Consider the following 20,251-nt stretch of genomic DNA (forward strand, 5'->3'; position numbering starts at 1 on the left):
TCAAAGGCCCAATGCACAATTTGCTCCTCCACAAAATCACGTTCCTTGGACTTCATCTCCGTGAATGAGACAAGCCGGGCAAGTTCACCCTCCTCGTTTCTAAGCACACGTAACAGTCGCTGGGACACACTTCGACTCTGTGCAGAGGTGATGTCGCGAGTCAGGGCGTTTCCAAAGACATCCAAAAACATCAGCACTTGCTCCTCCAGCTCATCCAGGGAAAACATGCTATCTAGCAGCCACTGTAAAAAAAAAAGGTAACGGCAATGTATCCGCAGATTGGGCTCGTAAATGAAGAAATGATAGACGGGAGGCGGTTGTGCGGCCATTTTTGACTTGACTTGTAGACTCGAAAGCGTGCGGAATATGTGTCTAATATCACATGCCCCACAGAGGAGAACACGCACAACGTCTCTACTGCCTTCATCTTTCTTCTCTTTCGGTATGCGTTGTTGTATCGCCGCAATCATGGCATCAATATCCAGATCAAATTTTCTGTCCTTTTTTACATTATCCCCATTCGTTGTTTTGCCTTCTTCTGGCTCTTCTTTGGTCTCCTCAGCAACATATTCGGTGTCATCAGTTGCGTGTTTCTCTCGCCGCTCCAAAATCTCCGTAAAGTCAATAGCAGGGGACCAGCCCCACGCCAATTCGGTGCCAACTCCATTAATAAAATGTTCCTTACCGTCGTGGAGGTACTTGTAGCTCATGACAGCGACTATCAACTACTATAATATACATATGCATAAATAGATTAAAAGCGAATTACGAGGTAAGTGCAAATGATTGCGCAAAATAGGCAGCAAACAGACAAAAATGTGTATATATGAATCAAAAAGGATAGCACATTCCTGCTCCGTCTCATTCACTTGTTGCCTCCAAGTGGATCTTTGCTGTTCGTCCTCCTCTTCTTCACCACAAGAGTATCAACCCATTTTTTTCCTATTAGTTCCAGGAAAGAAGATACATGGCGGAGAGGGATGGGGAAAAGGCAAGCAATGAATTTGACTTGCCAAGGACATTCACCAGATTCAAATCCTCCACCCTCTCCCCATGGTCCACCACCACAATAGAGCTCTCATCAGCAGGACGCAGCTCCATCCGACATCCACCGCCCGCCGTTTCCCCACCCAACCTCCACGACATCTCCAAATTATATAGAAGGATCGTACCCTCACGGTCTGTGAGAAAAAGAGAGAGAAGTGGGGCGGCGAGAGCAGGGGTTTCAATGACACGTACGCAGCCCGCATACACTGGCCGAGGCGTACAGATGCTGCTGCGCATCAAAATAACGAGTGGGTTTGTTATATCATCCGTGAAACGAACACTTAAAAGCAGAGCACGTTGGCCACGTGTCAGCACCAGCACTTCCCCTTCTGACTCCTTATCCTCCACAGGCAATAGACGCGTTGGAATCGCCTCCTTTAACGATGCATCAATAGATCGAAGTGTGCGGGCGGGTCCAGCTTGCCTCAACCCCGTAGCAGAAATGGACCAAAAGCAAAGAGTCCCATTGTTTCCAGCAGTAACAAGACCACCTGTTTTCCCAGCCAAAATACAGATTGAAAGCACATAATTGGAATGATGTGCATCAGCTATTCGTTGTAAGGACTTCCCTTCACGGATGTCTAGTAACTGAATGGCACCATCGAATGAACCGGAAACCACCCAGGAGTGGTGCCCCGAAAGGGCAGGATTTCGTACGCCTGCAAAGACGAGAGATTTCACACCACTGGTGTGAACCTGAGAAAAGCGACGTACCAACTTTCGTGTCTCCGCATTATAGATTTTTACGCAGCCATCTCGATATCCCACTGCAACCCATGTCGCAGAAGACTCCTCCGCAGCATCAAGGGCAATGCTCAACACACCGTCGGTATGTCCAACGGAGCTCCCCACTGATGAAGCAGAATCCCCATCTAAGAAATCTACCGTCCCGTCTGTCTTGCCAACAATAAGGGCTGTAAACATCTTCTCTTTATCAACCGCATTTGGGAGCAAAGTATGAACACACGAAATGGGTCTCTCGGCATTGTCAAAGACAATTTTACGTCGAATATTCTTTGGACATTGAAGTGGATAGTGCAAAAACAAGGCTGAAGAAACCAAAGATGATGCCGAAAAATCATCGGGTCGTTCTCGCTTTAATGATGGGTTTTTTGTGCTGCGATGATTGCCATCCAGACCATTTTGCAGCCTCCATAGCGCCGCTGGTAAAAATCCATTGTATGGCTCTGTGTTCCAAGTGATGGCTTCTTGTAACGTCCTCAATAATGTCTCCCTTTTTTCTTTCACCTCAATAGACACCCCTCCATTTCCATGTTTATTCATTTCATCTAAAAAAATGTTCTTGTGAGAGTCTAATAACTGCTGCAAACGCGCATACCGTGCCAAAGATGATTTTTTCATGGCTACAAAGATCGGGGAGTTTGTGAAAAAAGCCCTTGCCGCATGTACAAAGCCCTGCAGAGTCAAAAGTTCCACAAAAATGTGTTCGTACAAGTCAAACAATACTTCCATGGGAAGCAACAGAGAGTCCACATAGTTTGCTAGCACCGTGTGCCACTGCCCTTCAAGAACAGATCGCTCCAAACCGGCAGGGCTTGTAGACGCCACGGAAGCGTTTTGTTCGGTAAGTTCTTTCGGTTCCACAACATCTATGGTGTTGAATGGCACTCGGGACTCGTTCTGCAGTGCAAGAAGGGTATTTTTGTAGCCGTATGCCTGTAAAAAGGCATACACATGTCTCAATACTTCTTCATGAGCAATAACACCGTCTGCCATCGAATTCCGTCAAGATTCCTTCTCCCTTATCCTTGTATCCCCTATCCAAAGAACCAGTTCCGTGTATGATAAGTGACAAATCTAAAGCAAACAGAGAAAGAAAGAAATATATATATATATATACATATTATATAACGCCCACATAGAGGTAAACTTGCACCCCCAAAGAAACCAAAAAAAAATAAATAAATAAACAAACAAAAAACGAGCAAACAACAGGACGACGGCAACAACAACAACATCATCATCATCTTCACTGAAACTGCGCAAAACCTCCCCGAATTGCTTACAACTCATTTCATCCTTGGGACAGCCCGGTGGGAAGCAACAATTCTTGCGAGCTTCGCCAAGGCAACGGACTCTCTCTGAGCTTGCACTCTGATAAGACGCTCCTTTCTCCGCCGAGCATCCCCCAGTTTGGCTTCCATGCGTTCCCGGGCGATGCGTCTACCCTCCGTCATGGCGTGATTGTAAAGATCTCTTTCACCTTGCGCTCCCTCAAATTTTGAAGGCAAAGAAGCCGCAACAATACTCCCATTATCACCCAAATAGATTTTATGTTCTTGAAGAATACGATTTCGACGAAGAATGGGAAGTATCTCCAGGGCAAGACGGCGCCCAAGAGCCTCCTCTTCACGATGTCGAGACTCGGGGTCCAATACGTCGGTAGTTTCCGCGCAGCCCATAGGCACGTTAGCACTACTGTGAAACCGTTTACTTCGTTGTGCAGTGGCTCGAAGCAGAGCAGGGTCATACGAAGGACTTCCAGGTTGGCGCTGTCGACGATGACGTATTTGCTGCTCCTTCTGCGCCTGCCGTTGAGTAAATTGTTGCATAGCTGCCTCCGCAGAACGGTATAGTTCTTCATCTTCATCCGGCAACACCGTCGGCGTCCCCCCACTCATTCTCGTTTCATGAGGAACAGGACTTGTTTGAGGTGCAAAGTCGTTTGATATTGTCGGTGCTTCCAAAGGTAAAGGTCGCCGTGCCTCCGAATGCTGCAAATTACTGCGTTCAACTGCCTCTTGCAGCCACGCTGGGGGTGCAACAAACACCTTCTTGCCGTTTATCTGGCATGGAGGAACGGCTTCTGGGTGGAACGCCACTAGAGGCGTACTATTATCCGTATCATTAGCATCATCCTTTGGACATTCACTGTTGAGAGGTGTTTCACTCACCGCGTCGGTCGCTGCCAACGGAGTTGCCGAGGAAAGGGATGAGGAAGTGATGGCAACTGACACTGATGCACGAAGCCGTGTGCAATCTGGACAAAAATACTCCGCTGGCTGCTCTGACAGATTTACGCAGTCGAGATGCACCGTATTCGAACATTGTCGGCGGTCACAAAGAATCATCCGAGACGCATTATCGCTCTCACCGCACACATGACACACGAAAAAAATAGGCGTCGAGACCCGATTACCATCCCTATTGTTCTGATCTTCTTCTTCCTCTTCATCCTCCCATAGTCTGTAGTTTCGCTTTCTTACCTTCGTGATCTCCTCCTTTCCTTCTGGATCCACAGTGAAGATGCGAGTAAACCGGGCCTTGCAATGAGGACAGACGTTTGTGCTCTGCGCCCATTCCTTGATGCAGTGTGCGCAAAAAATGTGACTGCAGGAGTTCAATCGACCTCTTGGATTATCAAAGGGGTAAATCTTCGTGAAGCATATCCCACAGATTTCATCATCAGAGGCCCTCTCCGCAGCAACCTCCCCGTTGGTGACTCCACTCGCCATCTCGACAAAAACAAGAAGAAAAGGGAAAGCAATGAAAATTAAATTGATCCAAAAAAATGTTCGTCAAAAAAAAAAGTTCGCGACAGCCGGAGCTCCGCTTGGCCGAAAAATTTCCTTTATTATTATTATTTTATTTTTTATCACTTCTCTTCTCAAAGTAATTTTGTTTTCTTTGCTAGCCCGTCTGCCCGCCAACGTTTTTTCTTTTTCTTTTCGTTATACAACATGGTCACTATTCATTGATCGCCTGAGGGCTCTCCGTAGAAACGTGGCCAACTTTCCCGTCTCGAATAACGCTGTCATGCGAAATGGATTTCCTCAAAGGATTCGAATGCTCAGTTGTCGAGGACGGCGGCATTCCCACAGCGTGTGCGGCAGGGCCTCCAGTGGATTGTCGGGGGCTCAGCGGCTGGTGGGGGTTGCAGCAGAGGAGTGGCTGAAGGGCTACGGCTGTCATTGGAGCTTGCAGAGGTGCGTCGTCCGTTTTTTGCTCGTTGATACGCTTGACATTTTCGGTAGTGACCTGCGCGTGAGGCACTTGTTGGGAGACCGTGGAGCTGTCGCAGAATCCACATGTGAGGCCTTTTGCAACGATTGGAGTGCCGGGGTTAGTGCGTCGGGCGTGTGCCTTCATATGATGGGCGGAAGAGAAGACGCTGCCGCAGCTTGGGCAGGACGACGCTGACCTGCTGCTCGTCTTTCTCCGAGGAAGTGCCGCAGACACGCCAGGCGGAGGTTCCGGAGGAGGTCGGAGCAGTCCTTCCTCTTGAGTGTGAGGAATAAACGGCACCACCGACATAATGGGTTGCTTGTGATCCGCAGGGCGCGTGCAGGCCTGTCGAAGAGTGGGCAGGCGTCGCATCGCGCCTGTGCGCAGTGCCGCCACTCGGGGCACGATGTCCGGGTCAACACCAGGAATAGAGTCCTTGCCACACCGACGAGCGCCTGTCACGCGGTCTGCGCGCCTTTCTTTTCCTCCTGGACATCCTTCCATTATAACCGCTTAACGGCGGTAAGGAATTCCACTTGCCAGGCATTGACGCAGTCCTGCGAGAGGGATCGTGGCATGACGGCGTCAGCGTCCGCCGTCACGTTGCGTGAGATACCGCAGTGTGATGGGGAAGATACAAAATCCACAGGGTAACCTCGCTTCACCAAGGAAAGAAGCATAATCCAAATTTACTCAGTAACGCGGTCTCGCACGGTCGGTGGGCGACGCGGGGTGCCTCCATTGCCGACGGGGAGTCTGTTTCCTCCAGCATTCGCGTGGGCGATTGGGATGTTTCCAGACGAGGAGGTATGAGATGTCTAAAAACATTTTCGATCGCAAGGCAGTCTGCCCCATATGAGCGTGCGAGGCTGCCAGCTGCTGCACGATGTACCTCCACAGGGAGATCATTTGTCGTGGTGGAGTCATATAATAGCGCAGCGGATCGGGATGCGAGTTCAGCGAGATATGAAGGACCGTCCGTCCACAATTCAAAATCACAATCCCCCAAAGAGGAGTGAGTAGGATAAAAAGCCGTGCGCCCGACATCGTCAGAGGCGTCTTCGGCAAACAGTGGCTGATAAAATCTCACCCCGCTGCAGATCACAGTGTCCCAGGGAAAAATTCGATGTTGGGCAAGAGGCGCGCGAATGTGGTTGTGGGGTGTCCCAATAATGCCACAGACGCGTAGCAATCCATTAATAACAGCATCTCTCGGAAGCGGGATTGATGTCGCCGCTTTCCCATGCATGGACGGCGGCATAGGTTCCGAGTAGATAAGGGAACGCAAATCCTCGTGATCATGGAGGCGTATGTAGCGTCCGTATTGTGTGAGTGCACGACGCCAGAGTATCTTCCGGAGCGGAAGAATATTGGCCTCCAAATAGAGAGATGTGTCTTCCGTAGAGGCGCTCAGGCCAAGAATGTTTTGCCACCGTCGCGGTACCGTACTTCCATATTATGGAGGTGAGTGGGGGCGAGTCACGGGACAATTGCCTCGCCACTATGAAATAGCACACTATGAACGCATCCAATCAAAAAGGATCGCATGGTGTGATGGGACGCGTCCGCCTCTGCGACCAGACGCAGCTGATAGCGGCGTGGCATGGTCCTCTTTGAAGCGGTGGAAGCATGCGTAACAGAATTAAGAAGTCGATCGAACGTGTTGCCCAGCAAGCGCACTGAGCGTGACTGAATACGTAGTTTCCCGCTAACAAGATGGAGATCGACCATTTCCTCGTCAGACCGTGTGTGTGTGAAGAGATGTGGAATAGAGCAGCTTCGCTCTTAGCGACGTTGATTTTTAGGCTGTGCTCGGCAGCCCATGTGGCCACAAGAGACAAGAGCGGTCGCATTGCCGCAGCACAGGCATGGATGTCCGCACACAAGGCAACAAGTGTGAGTGCGTCAGTGTGCATGAGTGCGGAGGCAGAATAGATGCTGCCCAGGCGGCGCAGCAGATCATCCACACAGCAGAGGGAGAGTTGGGGTCCCGGGACGCCGTCTTGCGGTGCTCCAGCTGAGGCGAGTTGTTTCCGGGAGTGCTGTTCACGAGTGCATACCCCAACATAGCGGCCCCGCAGGTAGTTGTGCAGCCAGCGTTTGGTTCGAGGCCAAGGCGCGGAAGTCTGTCAAGCATGCCGAATAACTTCCCATGGTCAACGGTGCCGAACGCGCTCGGGAAATCAATCAAGACTACGAGCGAGCGATGGCGACGAGGGCGTCGTGTGGGGGCGTCGTCTCCAGGGCGCTCATGCTCCACAATGCCAAACTCATTCAGTCCACGGGTAATTTGTCGACAACAAGTGCCACCACGTCCGACGTAGAACGCGGAGATGCAAATCCTAAATTGACGTGGGTGGTGCGGCAATAACGCCGACAGACGGCGGTGAGTCATTCCTTCGGTTAACTTTAGTAAAACAGAGAGCAGCGTGATGGGTCTGTAACTCTCTGGGCGGCATGGATCCTTCCCAGGCTTGGGGATAGAAATAGCGTCTCCCATTTTCCAGGAGCCAGGCAGGCTGCCATTTGCGAAGGAGTTGTGGATCATCGTTCTAAGTGTGCCACGCGCGACGGGCCCGTGACGGTGCAGGAATTCATTCAACATGTCGTCGGGGCCAGGGGCTGAGCCAAGCAAAGAGTCACGGATGGCCACGTCAAGTACATACGGCGGGAAAGGCCGATCCATTTCCCAGCCACCAGGAACCAAAGGAGTGCAGCGAGCAGCAGCAGCAGTACAAGGCGGTAGGGCACGTGAATCCGCACAAAATGACGGACAAGCAGATTTGCCTGTTGCCGAGGCAGGGCGCATACGCGGCCAAGTTCAGTGCGGAGCACAACCGATTCCAGAGGATGAGGGTGCGGCGCCACCATGCCGTGAAGATATCGCCAGCTCGGGCTGGGTGAGGCTCCAAGTCTTTTCGCGCGGGCCTCCAGAAGCACAGCGGAGCAACGGCGTAAGGCTTGATTTCGTTCCTCCCTTTTTTCGGGTACATTCGGCTCAAAGTAGGCTGTCTCTGGGTGAGGCGACGTGTGTGCTTCGTGTGCTGCCTCGGCGGCGGACTCGGCCTGTTCTATTTCGTGTGTCCATATCTTTTTGGAGCTGTCACGGCTGCCGCGCGGGCTATGGCGCTCAGCTGCTCGCACGATGCCTCCGCGAGGATCCAACCATGTGGACGCGGTGGCAAAGAGGGTTTCACACAACGATGTAAAAGCAGGCCAATCAGCTTCACGCAGGGCAAAGGTGGCTTTCTTCCGTCAAGGCAGCGTGTTTGCTAGTCGTGGAGTCCCATCGTCCATCTCTACCAAGTAAGGTATTCAGCAGTGGTCCGAGTCCATGTAAGGGGCGAATGTCCCGTGGGAAATGCGTAGGGCGCAATACGCAGTCACGTCAGGGGACGAGACATTACGATGTGTGATCCGTGTTGCCTGCGCCGGGTAATTTGCCAGCCCAAAATCCATATCGATTAGAACAGCGGCGAAATTATCGCCTCCAGTCCTTGATGGTACATATGACTGTCCCAGAGTTCACGATGCAAATTCAGGCCACCCGCGATAATCTCTTCGGGCCCAAGCGACAAACGATATTGATAAATGCGGATTATTGACCAATTGCTGTGGGAGGGTTGCAGAGATTCGCCACGCAAATGCTGCGACAGCCCGGCGGAAATACACGGACAGCAATGGTCTCCAGAAGGTCAGTGCCAGGGAGCGACAGGCGCTCGCACGGTAGAGAGTGGCGCGCCAGAACGGCAACACCACCACTGCGCCCAGTGAGGCCTGAAGGCAGTCATTATAGCCAGATAATTTCGTCGCCACGTCACCACGGTTACTTATTTCCTGGAGAAGAACGGTGTCAGGTGGAAGCTGCTCCAATCGCGCCGCAAGTGCAATATTTTCACGGACGAGAGGCCTGCAATGTTGAGCTGCCAAATATTGATGAAGCCATCCTCCTCCGTGCCAGGGTTGTGAACGTCACCGCAACGGGTGATATCAACGGAGTGACCGCTGCGAAACGGTCGTGCAGTTCTGACCAACAGTCTGCAGGCAGACCGCTTCACCTCCCCGCACCGGGCATGTCGTGGAACCTTCTCGAGGGGTGAAGTCACCTTGGTCTCCGTCGTGCTCGCGGCAACGCCCTGCTGCGGAGTTCCTATACGCAACCAAGCCCCAGCACCGCGACAAGGTGCAACATCATCGCTGGGGACCGTGGATACTCGCAACGGATGGCGGTGTTGACATTACTAATTCAGCCGGGATTGGCATACTGCTCTCATCCCTGCATTCCTCGAAGATAATAGAGAAAGTCAGTACCAACGGCGGCACACGCCCATGCAGCTGCAGGACGGAATCCAGTGCGCTGCTCCTGGCCATGGAAAGGCTGAGTATCCATCGTATCCAGCACAGGCAAAAACCCTGCTTGTGGTTACGGACAGTCAGTCCCTTCTAGCCGCCGTCACCAAGGGCCCGCACAGTCAGACAGACTGGACGGAGGATCGGCTCTGGCAGCGTCTCTTAACACTGACGCGTGCTGGCTGGTCCGTGCGCCTGCAGTTTTGTTACGGACATTGTGGAGTACACGTTAACGAGCCTGCAGATCAGTATGCGACGCAGACTATGGCAACCGGACAATACACGGAGCAAGGAATCGCACCTTTATGGCATACGGATCTGCTGACATGTTTTACTACCCAGCTCACCAACAAGTGGCGTAGTACCATTCGTCAAGACACTCATCGCTACTTGCTTTGCGGCACAAGGCCATCAGATCTCAGCGGTAAGGACCTGATCACTCAGGAAGTTCTTCACCGTCAGGAACTGGTTCACCTCGCAAGGGCAAGGTGCGGGGAATCTGAGCTCTGGGGCCGACTATGCTGGGCCGTGAGAGATTGCACAAACCAATGCCGATTCTGCAACATCTCACCGGAACAGTCTGCATATATGCGCTCTAACGACGATCCCGCTGCACCGGGGACGGACACTGTTCCCCCGTCGGCGAGGGAGGAAGACGTCTCTCCAGTAAGGAGACAAACCGTCACACGCCGTCGGAAGGAGAAATGTCCGCACTGTGATTCTACATTGACGGGATTCTCGGGTCTCGTCAGTCACTGTCGGTCATTTCATCCGGAACATCCTCCACCGCTTCTCGAGCTCAAATGTGATTTCTGTGACATGGTTTTCCCCACACGGAGAAGCACCGCACTGCACAGAAGTCGCTGCGCACACAACCCTGACGCCACACGGCATCGAAACAGCAGTGCCAGGAGGCGATCTCTGCTGCCGCAGGATCAGCCAGCCTCCACAATCGCAACAATTAGCCCCCAGAAAACACTGCACCATCGGCTTCCGGAATGTACAGACGCTCTGGCTGTGCGTCAACGGCTGGGCATCAAGAAGGACCTTCGCACCGAAAGCTTCTCCCAATGGCAGCTGCCTCATAGCAGGAAACTCATGTCGCTGCTCGACCACCTCCTCGGCACCCTGATGACATCGTGTGGCTAGACATGTCGGTAAGAGCAGGGAAAAATAATAATAATGAGCATTCCTGCCACTGCAGAGACGTGGTGCATCTTGCGATCCCGCTGGCGGCTCTCCTCTTCCACCGCTGTTTTTGCGCAAGAGGCCACCACAGTCATTTTTGTGGTTTGGTCGGCCTCGTGTTGTACTCCGGGTTCTCCTCCTTCATCGCCCTGCGGTGCTGCCTTTGCCGTCCCTGGCACCTGTGACTGTCCCGTGACGGTTTGTTCCGAAGCCCCACTTCCCTGGGAGGTCCTCCCGCCACCAGCATGCACTCCACCCGCTGCCTGCTGAGACGCGTCGGAGCGTGGGGATGTTGTGCCTGCAGCGTGCCCTCCGCCCAAAGACTCCGGTCCACTTGCACGCATCCGAGCAGCAGACGCGCTGCCAGTGCCGGACGGATCGCAAGTGCCATTTCGCAGTGGGTCGCTGCAGGATTGATCCCGCCTCGTCGGAGCAGTGAGTGGTCCTCCCGAGGTGGGATTGGGGTCCTCACCCACGGTGTTTCCCCCACCCTCCTCGTCTTCCTGATTGCTATTGTCCTCAGAGTTCAAATTCCCCCTTCGTCCAGAGCCACCGGCCACGGGTCCACCTTCCGCAGCCATCACACCCCGCGCGTGCCCAGCAGTCACCGCGCCATCACCCGCGGCCGCACACGCACCCCGTCGCAGCAGCCCTCACTCACACGCACGAGCAGCTGCACATCCCTGCAGGAGCCAACAGGGCGCAGAGCACACGGCCAGTCATCATCACAAACAGTGGAGTCGCCCAACGCTGTGGAGCCGCCTGCAAAAGCACAGAAAACAAAGGGAGACAAACCCGCTACACCACGCACAGCCACCGCACAGCAAAAAATGGCAGCACCCCAGCAGCAGCGCACACACCACGAGACAGATGGAATCAGTACGATTGCAGAGCTCGCACACCGCACCGCAAACCACAAGTTTAAAAAGCAATAAAAAACAATAATTAAAAAAGAAATTGAAAAAGAAAAGAAAAACAAACCCAGGGCTCCAGTGCGCATGCTTATGAGTGTGTCCGCGATGCGTTCAACGTGGCGGATGCGGGGAGCGGCAAGGAGCACACAGCACGGCAGCAGAAGCAAATGAAGCAAAACACACAATCATTATTTTATCCTGTTTAGTACACCGAACCACAACACACGCGCACAAATCCACTCGGTTGGGTGCTGGCACGCACAGCCCGCACACACCTCTTCAGCCCAGAGTGGTGTACGCCAGCGCGGATGCGGCGAGCAGCAGCGGAGCACACACCCACGCAGAGCTGCTGAGGCTGCCGTCGATTTCGCGAAGACGTGACGGCGCACGGGTGGTCGACACAGCTGGCGCCTCTGTAGTCGTAGTACTTTGTGCATGTGTTGTAGTGGTGGTCGTAGTGGTCTTTGCGGCATCTTCCGCGTTCTTACCTGTTTGGTCAGCGGAAGAACTTGTGCCACTTCGTGGTCCTGTAGTACCATTATTATTTTCTGTCTGCGTCGTATTGAGCGCGTTATTTGACTGCGGTTCCGTAACGGTAGAATCCCTCTGTACGGCACTTCTTCCCGAGCCCGCAGAGGACCTCAAACTTGACGACCCTGAATTACCGGTACCCTGCTTATCTTCTGATGCAGAGGGCAATGAATTAGCGCCTTTTCCATTACCTTCAGGACTCTTAGTGTTCTCCGGTGAGACTGTTGTAGTGATCGACTCGGTTGTCTCAGTAACAACTTTGACATTATTATCTGTTTGATCGGCGGTTTGTATCGTGTCAATTTCTGACCCTTTATTACCGTTCGTAACCTCTGTCAGTGATGTATTTGGCACGGTATTTACTTTTGTTTCCAGATCAGCCAAAACTGGCGCCTCTGGCTTAATTGTTTCCGCAGCCGGCTCAGTGGTTGAATTTTCAGCAGCCTGAATGTTCCCTGGTGTTCCTCCTGGTGCAGGGGCCGCTGGACCGGTGACGCTTCCATTAGGTGCAGCTGCCTTGGATTCAGGTGAAAGAGACGACAAATTGAGGTCTTTTATATCAGCTTGGTCTTCAGTGACCTCCTGAGTGTCTCCCGCGCACACGGACGGGCAGCAGCACAGCGCAAGCACCAACAGGACGCACAGCAGACGGCACGTCATCATCGTGAGTGTGGTCGTTCAGTGGTGTGGAGCTGATCTGCACAGTGAGGGGCATGGAGAGCAACAGGGGAGACGAGAGGTGCGGCAGACACACACAGAGGGCACACCACATGGGGAGAGGGCAGCAGCCAGGCATGCACCGTACGCCGCACACCACGCACGACACACACTCCAATCCACGGCAGCAGGCACACACACACAGATGGAAGAGGGAGAAGCAAACAGGAGCGGCACACAAGGCTCCACCGCATGCGCATACGGCGAGAGCGGTCCGTCGTGTCGGCACCCCTCACGGAGGGTGCGCACACACACAATAAGGTGCAGCGCACACAGCAACACAAAAGCAAAGTAACAATACAAAAAGGAGATCCCCGCACACCAGGCAGATTGTTGGTCCACGGGAAGTGCAGCCAACATTCATCACAAAGCAGCTTATTAACTTGTTTTGGCGGTATGCTGCTACAACAACGAGTGAGTAGCGCAAGGGCCGTCCGTACAAAAGTGGCAAGTATTCCGTCGTGCGGGCTGGGGCAGTCACAAACAGTCGCAGTCCAGATTTCCAACGACGAGGGCATTCCCGCAGTGGATGAGGCGGAGTCTCCCGTGGTCCGTCGGGGATCAGCAGCCCGTGGCGTCCGTGATGAGGCGGTGGCGGAAGAGCCTGGTCCATCTCGAGTACCCGCGTTTGTGCTTCCTGCGTGTCTTGCCTGCTGGCATGCTTGGCATTTTCGATAGTGACCTGCGCGCGAGGCACCTGTTAAGAAGACGGTGGCGCCACTGTGGCATCCGCATGGGAGGCCCTCGCAAACTATTATAACGCCAGGCTGAGCACGTCGGGCATGTGCCCTCATACTGTGGACGGACAAGCGCACTCCGCCCCAGATTGGGCAGGAGGACGTCAATCCGCCGCTCGCTGGTCAGCAAGGAGTTGCGGCGCTAACGTCAGGTGGAGGTTCCGAAGGAGGTCAGGGTGGTCCTGCCTCTTCAGTGTGAGGAAGGGACGGCACCACCGACCTAATGGGTTGCTTGTGGTCCGCAGGGCGCGTGCAGGCCTGTCGAAAAGCGGGCAGGAGTCGCATCGCGCCTGTGCGCAGTGCCGCCACTCGGGGCACGATGTCCGGGTCAACACCAGGAATAGAGTCCTCGCCACACCGACGAGCGCCTGTCACGCGGTCTGCGCGCCTTTCTTTTCCTCCTGGACATCCTTCCATTATAACCGCTTAACGGCGGTAAGGAATTCCACTTGCCAGGCATTGGCGCAGTCCTGCGAGAGGGATCGTGGCATGACGGCGTCAGCGTCCGCCGTCACGTTGCGTGAGATACCGCAGTGTGATGGGGAAGATAAAAAATCCACAGGGTGACCTCGCTTCACCAAGGAAAGAAGCATAATCCAAATTTACTCAGTAACGCGGTCTCGCGCGGTCGGTGGGCGACGCGGGGTGCCTCCATTGCCGAGAGGGAGTCCGTTTCCTCCAGCATTCGTGTGGGCGATTGGGATGTTCCCAGACGAGGAGGTATGAGATGTCTAAAAACACTTTCGATCGCAAGGCAGTCTGCCCCATATGAGCATGCGAGGCTGCCAGCTGCTGCACGATGTACCTCCACAGGGAGATCATTCGTCGTGGTGGAGTCATACAATAGCGCAGCGGATCCAGATGCGAGTGCAGCAAGATATGAAGGACCGTCCGTCCACAATTCAAAATCACAATCCCCCAAAGAGGAGTGAGTAGGATAAAAAGCCGTGCGCCTGACATCGTCAGAGGCGTCTTCGGCAAGCAGTGGCTGATAAAATCTCACCCCGCTGCAGATCACAGTGTCCCAGGAAAAAATTCGATGTTGGGCAAGAGGAGCGCGAATGTGGTTGTGGGGTGTCCCAATAATGTCACAGACGCGTAGCAATCCATTAATAACAGCATCTCTCGGAAGCGGGACTGATGCCGCCGCTTTCCCATGCATGGACGGCGGCATAGGTTGCGAGTAGATAAGGGAACGCAATTTCTCGTGATCATGGAAGCGTATATAGCGTTCGTATTGTGTGAGCGCACGACGCCAGAGTATCTTCCGGAGCGGAAGAATATTGGCCTCCAAATAGACAGATGTGTCTTCCGTAGAGGCGATTAGGCCAATGGTCAGCCAACATCGTAGAACACATTCCTCGCCGTTTAGGCTCGTGAGGAATAGCCCAAAGTCTCTCACAGAGAGGGAGAGAGAGCAAAACAAAACAAAAAAGACCGCAGTAAAATGCAATGAAATACGCCCCCGTGACAAGCGCTACAGAGTCCAACGCCCACCCGTCATCGAAAAAAAAAAAATAATAATAATAATTCAGTGAAATAATAAAACACACACACAAAAAGAGTGAATACTCAACAAAGTGTGGAGGGATTGCACCGTGAATGCTGCGGAATAAAAGGCGTCCCTCCCCATTTCTCCCCCTTTAATTATTCCTCGTTCTCTCAATCCATGGAGCGAAAAGGTGGTGCGGTGTCAGCCTCACAACGCGTATAAAACTATTCCCCATTAAATACACCCACGCGAGGCAAAAACACCTCCGAGACAGCAGTCCTCTTCAATGCTGAAGAAAAAAAAAACAATAACGGCGACCATATACAAAATTTCAGACAACCAACACTCTCACCAAGACGTTCGTAAACAAACAAACAAACAAAAAAGCGGAAAGAACTATATCAGTCAAACAGTTAAGTAAAATTCGGGCAATACGCTCAGTGTTTTTGAAGGAGCCCGTCTGCATACACAAACACACACGCATGCTGTAAAGAGAAATAGAATGCAAAGAAGAAAAAGTAGGCTTCAAAAACAACAATCACCACCTTCTATTTCTCTTCCCACCATTCTAAATAGCAGCTAAACAATACATAAAAGATAATAATAACAGTAGATAAAAAAATAACACATGCACAAAAGACACAAACTATGGTTCATTTGTCAAGGGCAGTACTGTTAGAACGGACCTTTGCTTATCATCCCGCTGCAAACAAGCAGCAAATGTGGTACTATAACACTCAAACAATGAGAGTGAAGCCACAGCAACCTTGAGTGACTCAACATCCACTCGAACAGGAGAGTAGCATGGTTCCTGTACCCAGTGCTCTGGCAGTAATTCCTCATGCGAATTCACCAAGCGTTCAAATGGTAAGGAGGCACGATTGCTGATGGTGGAACTCGACGGCAGCGACAAACGGGAAGGGCGATATGTGAGAGATGACGGTTGGCGCAATATAGAATCTTCCTCATACCAAAGGATTTGAAGGACCTTTTGTTTATTTTTCAACGGTGTAGAACAGGCTTCATCCGAGTCTTGCTTGGCATAAAAGGTAGAAGCCACCGTAAATATTGGCATGGAATAAAAACAGGAAAATAGAGGACCCTTTTCCGTCACAAGCTTCCATGAATGCAATTCGGGGTCCAAGCACACAGCATGGGCAAGACTGTAACGGCAAACTCCGACCATTGCATTCTCACAAAAACTACCATCACATGAAGCATTGCCAACGGATGTTGGAGAAGTATCAACAGCTTTTTTTTCATCAGAAGCAACATTTGCAATTGAGCTTTCCTCTCCGCCCACCTGGGCACCCAATCCACCACATCCCTTTACCCGGAATAAACTTGAACGGTGAGGTGGGTGTGGACCCAGCATTCGGACAATGTAAAACGCATGTAACTTCTCTCTATGCACAACAAGATGAGGGCGTATAATATGTGCAGAAACTCCCTCAGTCTTTGCCCATACAGGAATGGGAAGCATCGTCGTCGTCGGTGAGTTGAATAAACCCCCAAACAAGTCTCCAGAAAGTACCGTAAACTCTTGTGTGTATTTTTTCTCATCATCAAAGTAAAGGATGCTATCGACAGATGGTTGAATTTGTCCTAGTGTCACATATTGACAATCCCACTTCTGTGGAGGACAAAACACCTCATACCCCTTTACTGTCACATCTCTGTCGCTCAAAATAACAGGAGGCTCGCCACTCTTGTTTATCGTCAGCATACAGCCCGCAAAGTCTGAAGGACGAGTTTTTTCCTTCCCACTGTTGGCATGCCGAGTGGCAAAGAGAACAAGGTCAAAGGCATCTGTTTCAGGTTCTTCAATAACAGAAACCTGCGCATGAAGAAGAACATCATTGGTCTCAAGAACTAATTGTCCCAGCGAAATAAAAGGATACATGCGGGTTCGGGCAAGCAAAGTACGGCGTCGGTGTTGTCCACTTGAATCTCGAGCATGAGCAGGGGGTGTCAGAGGAGGAGTGATACCCATCTGAAAATATTGGTCTTGTAAAGTGGCTCTTGCTGCACGCATCGCCGAATCAATATCCCCTAGCTTGTCCTCAATAAACCCTGGAGCCATAAAGCACCTATGTGCCGATACCATCTTTTTACCCCATGTGCTCACCTCTTGTGGGACGGGTGGTGCATTACTGACCACCTCTATTGAACGTGTTTCTTCGTAGTGAATTATGTCTAATAACACTTCCATATTGTTAATTAAACGTATAATTTGGTAAAGGCCATAATCTTGTCTTTCGCGAATACGAACAAAGCAACCAGCAACTATATCAACATAGGTTCCACCAAAAGAAGGGTGCAGTAGCAGTTCAATGTCCTTGCGGAAAAGACAAATGCGATCCACCTGAGGAATATCAAGTAATGCCCAACTTGCTGAGGACGGGCGAGCAACCACTCCCGCCTCTGAAAGACTAGGACTTCTTGACGAAAACGGCCAAGCCTCGTCTTCTTTGCTCGATGTTTGTGAGATGTCAACTTGTGCTGGTGTTGCGTGCTGTGTGTGTGGCTCTGAGCATACAAAACTCGTCTCCCCATCGTGTGGCTGCCCCGCCATTTTAGACGTCAGAATTTTCACTGGGAGGATTTCAACACCACTTTTGAGTTTCTCCACCACTTGGGTTTGAAAGTCTGACACGGACATCCACGTCACGTGGGTGTGGAGAAGTCTACTGAGCTCTTTCGTGAGCTCCGGCAAATTGCTCGCCTTCACGAGGAGCTGCTCCTGAAAATTGTCGTCGGTGATAGCTTTGACCCAAAACTTCATCCCGTCCACTACTTTTCAAAATTACATCAAAAAACACATGCGCAGACAGCGGGTGGATAACCCCCCCCCCCCCCAGAAAGAAAAAATAAAAATAGATAAAAGGAAATACCACAAAGAAACAACAAGAACAACAACAAAAAAGAGGAGCAAACAAAAGAAAAAAAAACTCGTTGGCCCAAGAAAGGGCATCGATACAAATAATGGCACCACCGCCCAAAAAAAGCAACAACAAAAAAGAGATGAAAGGGCCTCTCTCTTGTCACTACTCCACGGACCACGAGTGGTGCTCGACAAATAGGGGAATGTCAATTTCAATTATAGACGCCTCGCCGCAAAGAACACATTCCATTTGTGCCAGGTCACTCGTAGAAGTCACACCCTCCAGAAATTGCCTTGGCAAACCCTCATCTGCAAGGAAAGCCTCCAGACCGCCAATTTCCTCCAGCTTTGAGACGGCACAGGCCTCATGTACCGCATGCTGGCAATCGGGATAAATAAAATATGGTGCAGAACCTCGTAACAGGAGGCGGTGACATAACATGCATCGTTGCCGAGTCGTAATGTATCCAAACCGATCCTGTAATTGGGCAATTTCCTGCTTTAGATTTTCGGATATTTGACTTGCCTCGAGTTGTTGATCCCGCAACGCTGCAATGGAGGATGTATATGCGTCCAGACTCTTACATATGGAGTCCTTAAATTCTTGTACAACCAAACTATCACTAATGTCCCCAAGAATATCCTCAAGCTTCAGTACACCGCCAGAATCCTCCACGACACTAAGCGCCATGCGGGCGTTGCCCTTCTCTAACACAGACTGTGCCACAATAAGCCAAAGTTTCTTTACTTTTGACGATTCCATACTGTTAGGAAGGGATCGAAGAACATCTTTTGCAACACGTAGGGCGGGCCACTCCTCGTCCGTGCCATGTGTCGGATCGGAACATTCTAAAGCCGTGCGTATGGCATCTTCATAGAGGTGTAACCGACGATAAAGTCCGACACATTGCCGGTATCTGCGGGCCTCCAAACATCGTCGCAACGCAAAATCAACACTATAAAAAAGAGACGACTCAAGAAATTCCTCCAATCGCTCTCCATCATGTTGCGCAAGAAGACTCAAGTAGTAATCATGCACAACAGTCGACACACAGTCAAATTTGTTGATACAGCGTTCCAAGAAGATGATAACTTGGTGTTCCCCATTGCTTGGATCCTCGTTCATCTCTGGGGAGTACTGAATAAAAATCGGAATGAGCCGTTCCAGTTGTAGCAACATATACGCCCCTCCCTGTGAGTCGCGTGTCCCGACGCGCAGCATGGCGGTGGTGAGTCGAATCGGGCATTTTTTCATGAGAACAGGAGAAAATTCGTACCACAGTTCAAGGGTCTCCGTTCGCCGTGCGAGCGTTGAAAGAACATCGGCCGCCTGGATGTAATTCCCATGCGAAACATAATACGTAAGGAGATAGTGGGCCTTTTTGATCCTCTCTGCAAAGCAAAGAGCCAGTTCGGGCCTTCCTTGTCCTTCCAACAGGCGGGCGATAAGATCATTATATGAACGACTTTTAAACAACGCGGGTTTCTCCTTTATAGTCTGTTCAATGAATGCATTTAGACTCGCGGTTGCTTCCACACTCGTTTTCTCACTCACCTCACTTCGTGTAGTGCCGTTCAGCCGTTGCATCACAATAAGGGCAAAAAGACATGCCAGCTGGGTCTGCATTACAGGTGTATCCAAAGCATATTTGGACAAAAGTTTGTATCGCTTCTCCACGTAGAGTTGCAATACCTTGTAATTGCGTAGAGAGACCAGAAGATCGTAAATGTCTTCAAAGCGATCGCAGTCGGCCAAAATATCCGTTGCGTATTGAATGGCTCCAATCTGAAGAAGAAATTTACCCCGAAGTAACTGAACAATATTTTTGCTGGAGGCACGATATTTGCTAATATTGTATGCGGCTTGGAAAAAACGCTTTCTTAATGGGAGTGACTCATTGCGGTTCACTGCTCGATACAAAAACAACCACCACTGCTGTCGATGTTCTTGTTCCACCTGAAGCTCCCACAAAATATTTTTTCCAAAAATGTAAATCTTGCGTGCTGCCGTGTCTCGCACAATTCCACGCAACTCCGGGAGTTTCCTCGTGGCGCGAAAGGGGTCAAATCGTATGCGTTCCTCTATTTCACATGCATACGGGCAGTCACCGTGTAACGTTGAGGACGAGCCTCGCCATGTGAGACCCGCAGGGTGATTCAACACAACAAGACGATCATTGTAAAGCAGAATCATGTGAAACGCCGTAAGTGCCACTTCCATCGGCATTTTTGTCTGCGGAAGCGCATGACTACTTGAAGAGGAAGAAGAAAAAGCCCCTGCATCATGCGGAGGTTGCTTTACTTTTGTCAGTGCAAGAAGTTGCTCATTCACCACCGCAGTCGCACCGCTCCACCCGAAGATGGCAGCCTCATCCTTTGAAAGATCATGATGGATAGAACGGTTCATCAAACCATGCACAATACC

General features: G+C 51.3%; 6 protein-coding genes across 6 annotated transcripts, besides 11 other annotated features; all 6 read right to left on the reverse strand.

Moving 5' to 3' along the window:
- Positions 1 to 710, reverse strand: Tc00.1047053510799.9 (hypothetical protein, conserved; the record flags this gene model as incomplete). The annotated part of the gene is made up of 1 exon (XM_804865.1): positions 1 to 710. A coding segment is annotated over one exon (710 nt), but the record flags the coding sequence as incomplete, so codon positions are not given.
- Positions 1 to 5,400: a sequence feature (heterozygous, non-Esmeraldo-like haplotype).
- Tc00.1047053510799.18 (hypothetical protein, conserved) lies at positions 946 to 2,784 on the reverse strand (the record flags this gene model as incomplete). The annotated part of the gene is made up of 1 exon (XM_804864.1): positions 946 to 2,784. One exon carries the CDS (start codon positions 2,782 to 2,784, stop codon positions 946 to 948), a length of 1,839 nt encoding a protein of 612 aa, XP_809957.1.
- Positions 2,891 to 2,918: a microsatellite.
- Positions 2,948 to 3,000: a microsatellite.
- Tc00.1047053510799.30 (hypothetical protein, conserved) lies at positions 3,078 to 4,523 on the reverse strand (the record flags this gene model as incomplete). Its single annotated transcript, XM_804860.1, has 1 exon — positions 3,078 to 4,523. The coding sequence occupies one exon, from the start codon at positions 4,521 to 4,523 to the stop codon at positions 3,078 to 3,080; it is 1,446 nt and encodes a 481-aa protein (XP_809953.1).
- Positions 4,639 to 4,664: a sequence feature (AT_rich).
- Positions 5,083 to 8,782: a mobile genetic element.
- Positions 5,401 to 14,573: a sequence feature (areas not merged during assembly with more than two copies in the genome that could not be assigned to a particular haplotype).
- Positions 9,221 to 10,537: a mobile genetic element.
- Positions 11,745 to 12,659, reverse strand: Tc00.1047053510799.60 (mucin TcMUCII, putative; the record flags this gene model as incomplete). Its single annotated transcript, XM_804861.1, has 1 exon — positions 11,745 to 12,659. One exon carries the CDS (start codon positions 12,657 to 12,659, stop codon positions 11,745 to 11,747), a length of 915 nt encoding a protein of 304 aa, XP_809954.1.
- Positions 11,793 to 13,660: a mobile genetic element.
- Positions 14,574 to 20,251: a sequence feature (heterozygous, non-Esmeraldo-like haplotype).
- Positions 14,957 to 14,982: a sequence feature (AT_rich).
- On the reverse strand, positions 15,589 to 17,727 carry Tc00.1047053510799.70 (hypothetical protein, conserved; the record flags this gene model as incomplete). Its single annotated transcript, XM_804862.1, has 1 exon — positions 15,589 to 17,727. One exon carries the CDS (start codon positions 17,725 to 17,727, stop codon positions 15,589 to 15,591), a length of 2,139 nt encoding a protein of 712 aa, XP_809955.1.
- Positions 17,802 to 17,893: a sequence feature (A-rich).
- On the reverse strand, positions 17,990 to 20,251 carry Tc00.1047053510799.80 (hypothetical protein, conserved; the record flags this gene model as incomplete). The annotated part of the gene is made up of 1 exon (XM_804863.1): positions 17,990 to 20,251. A coding segment is annotated over one exon (2,262 nt), but the record flags the coding sequence as incomplete, so codon positions are not given.

Source organism: Trypanosoma cruzi, genomic scaffold (genome assembly GCF_000209065.1).
Source record: "Trypanosoma cruzi strain CL Brener 1047053516881 genomic scaffold, whole genome shotgun sequence".
Taxonomy (NCBI): Eukaryota; Euglenozoa; class Kinetoplastea; order Trypanosomatida; family Trypanosomatidae; genus Trypanosoma; species Trypanosoma cruzi.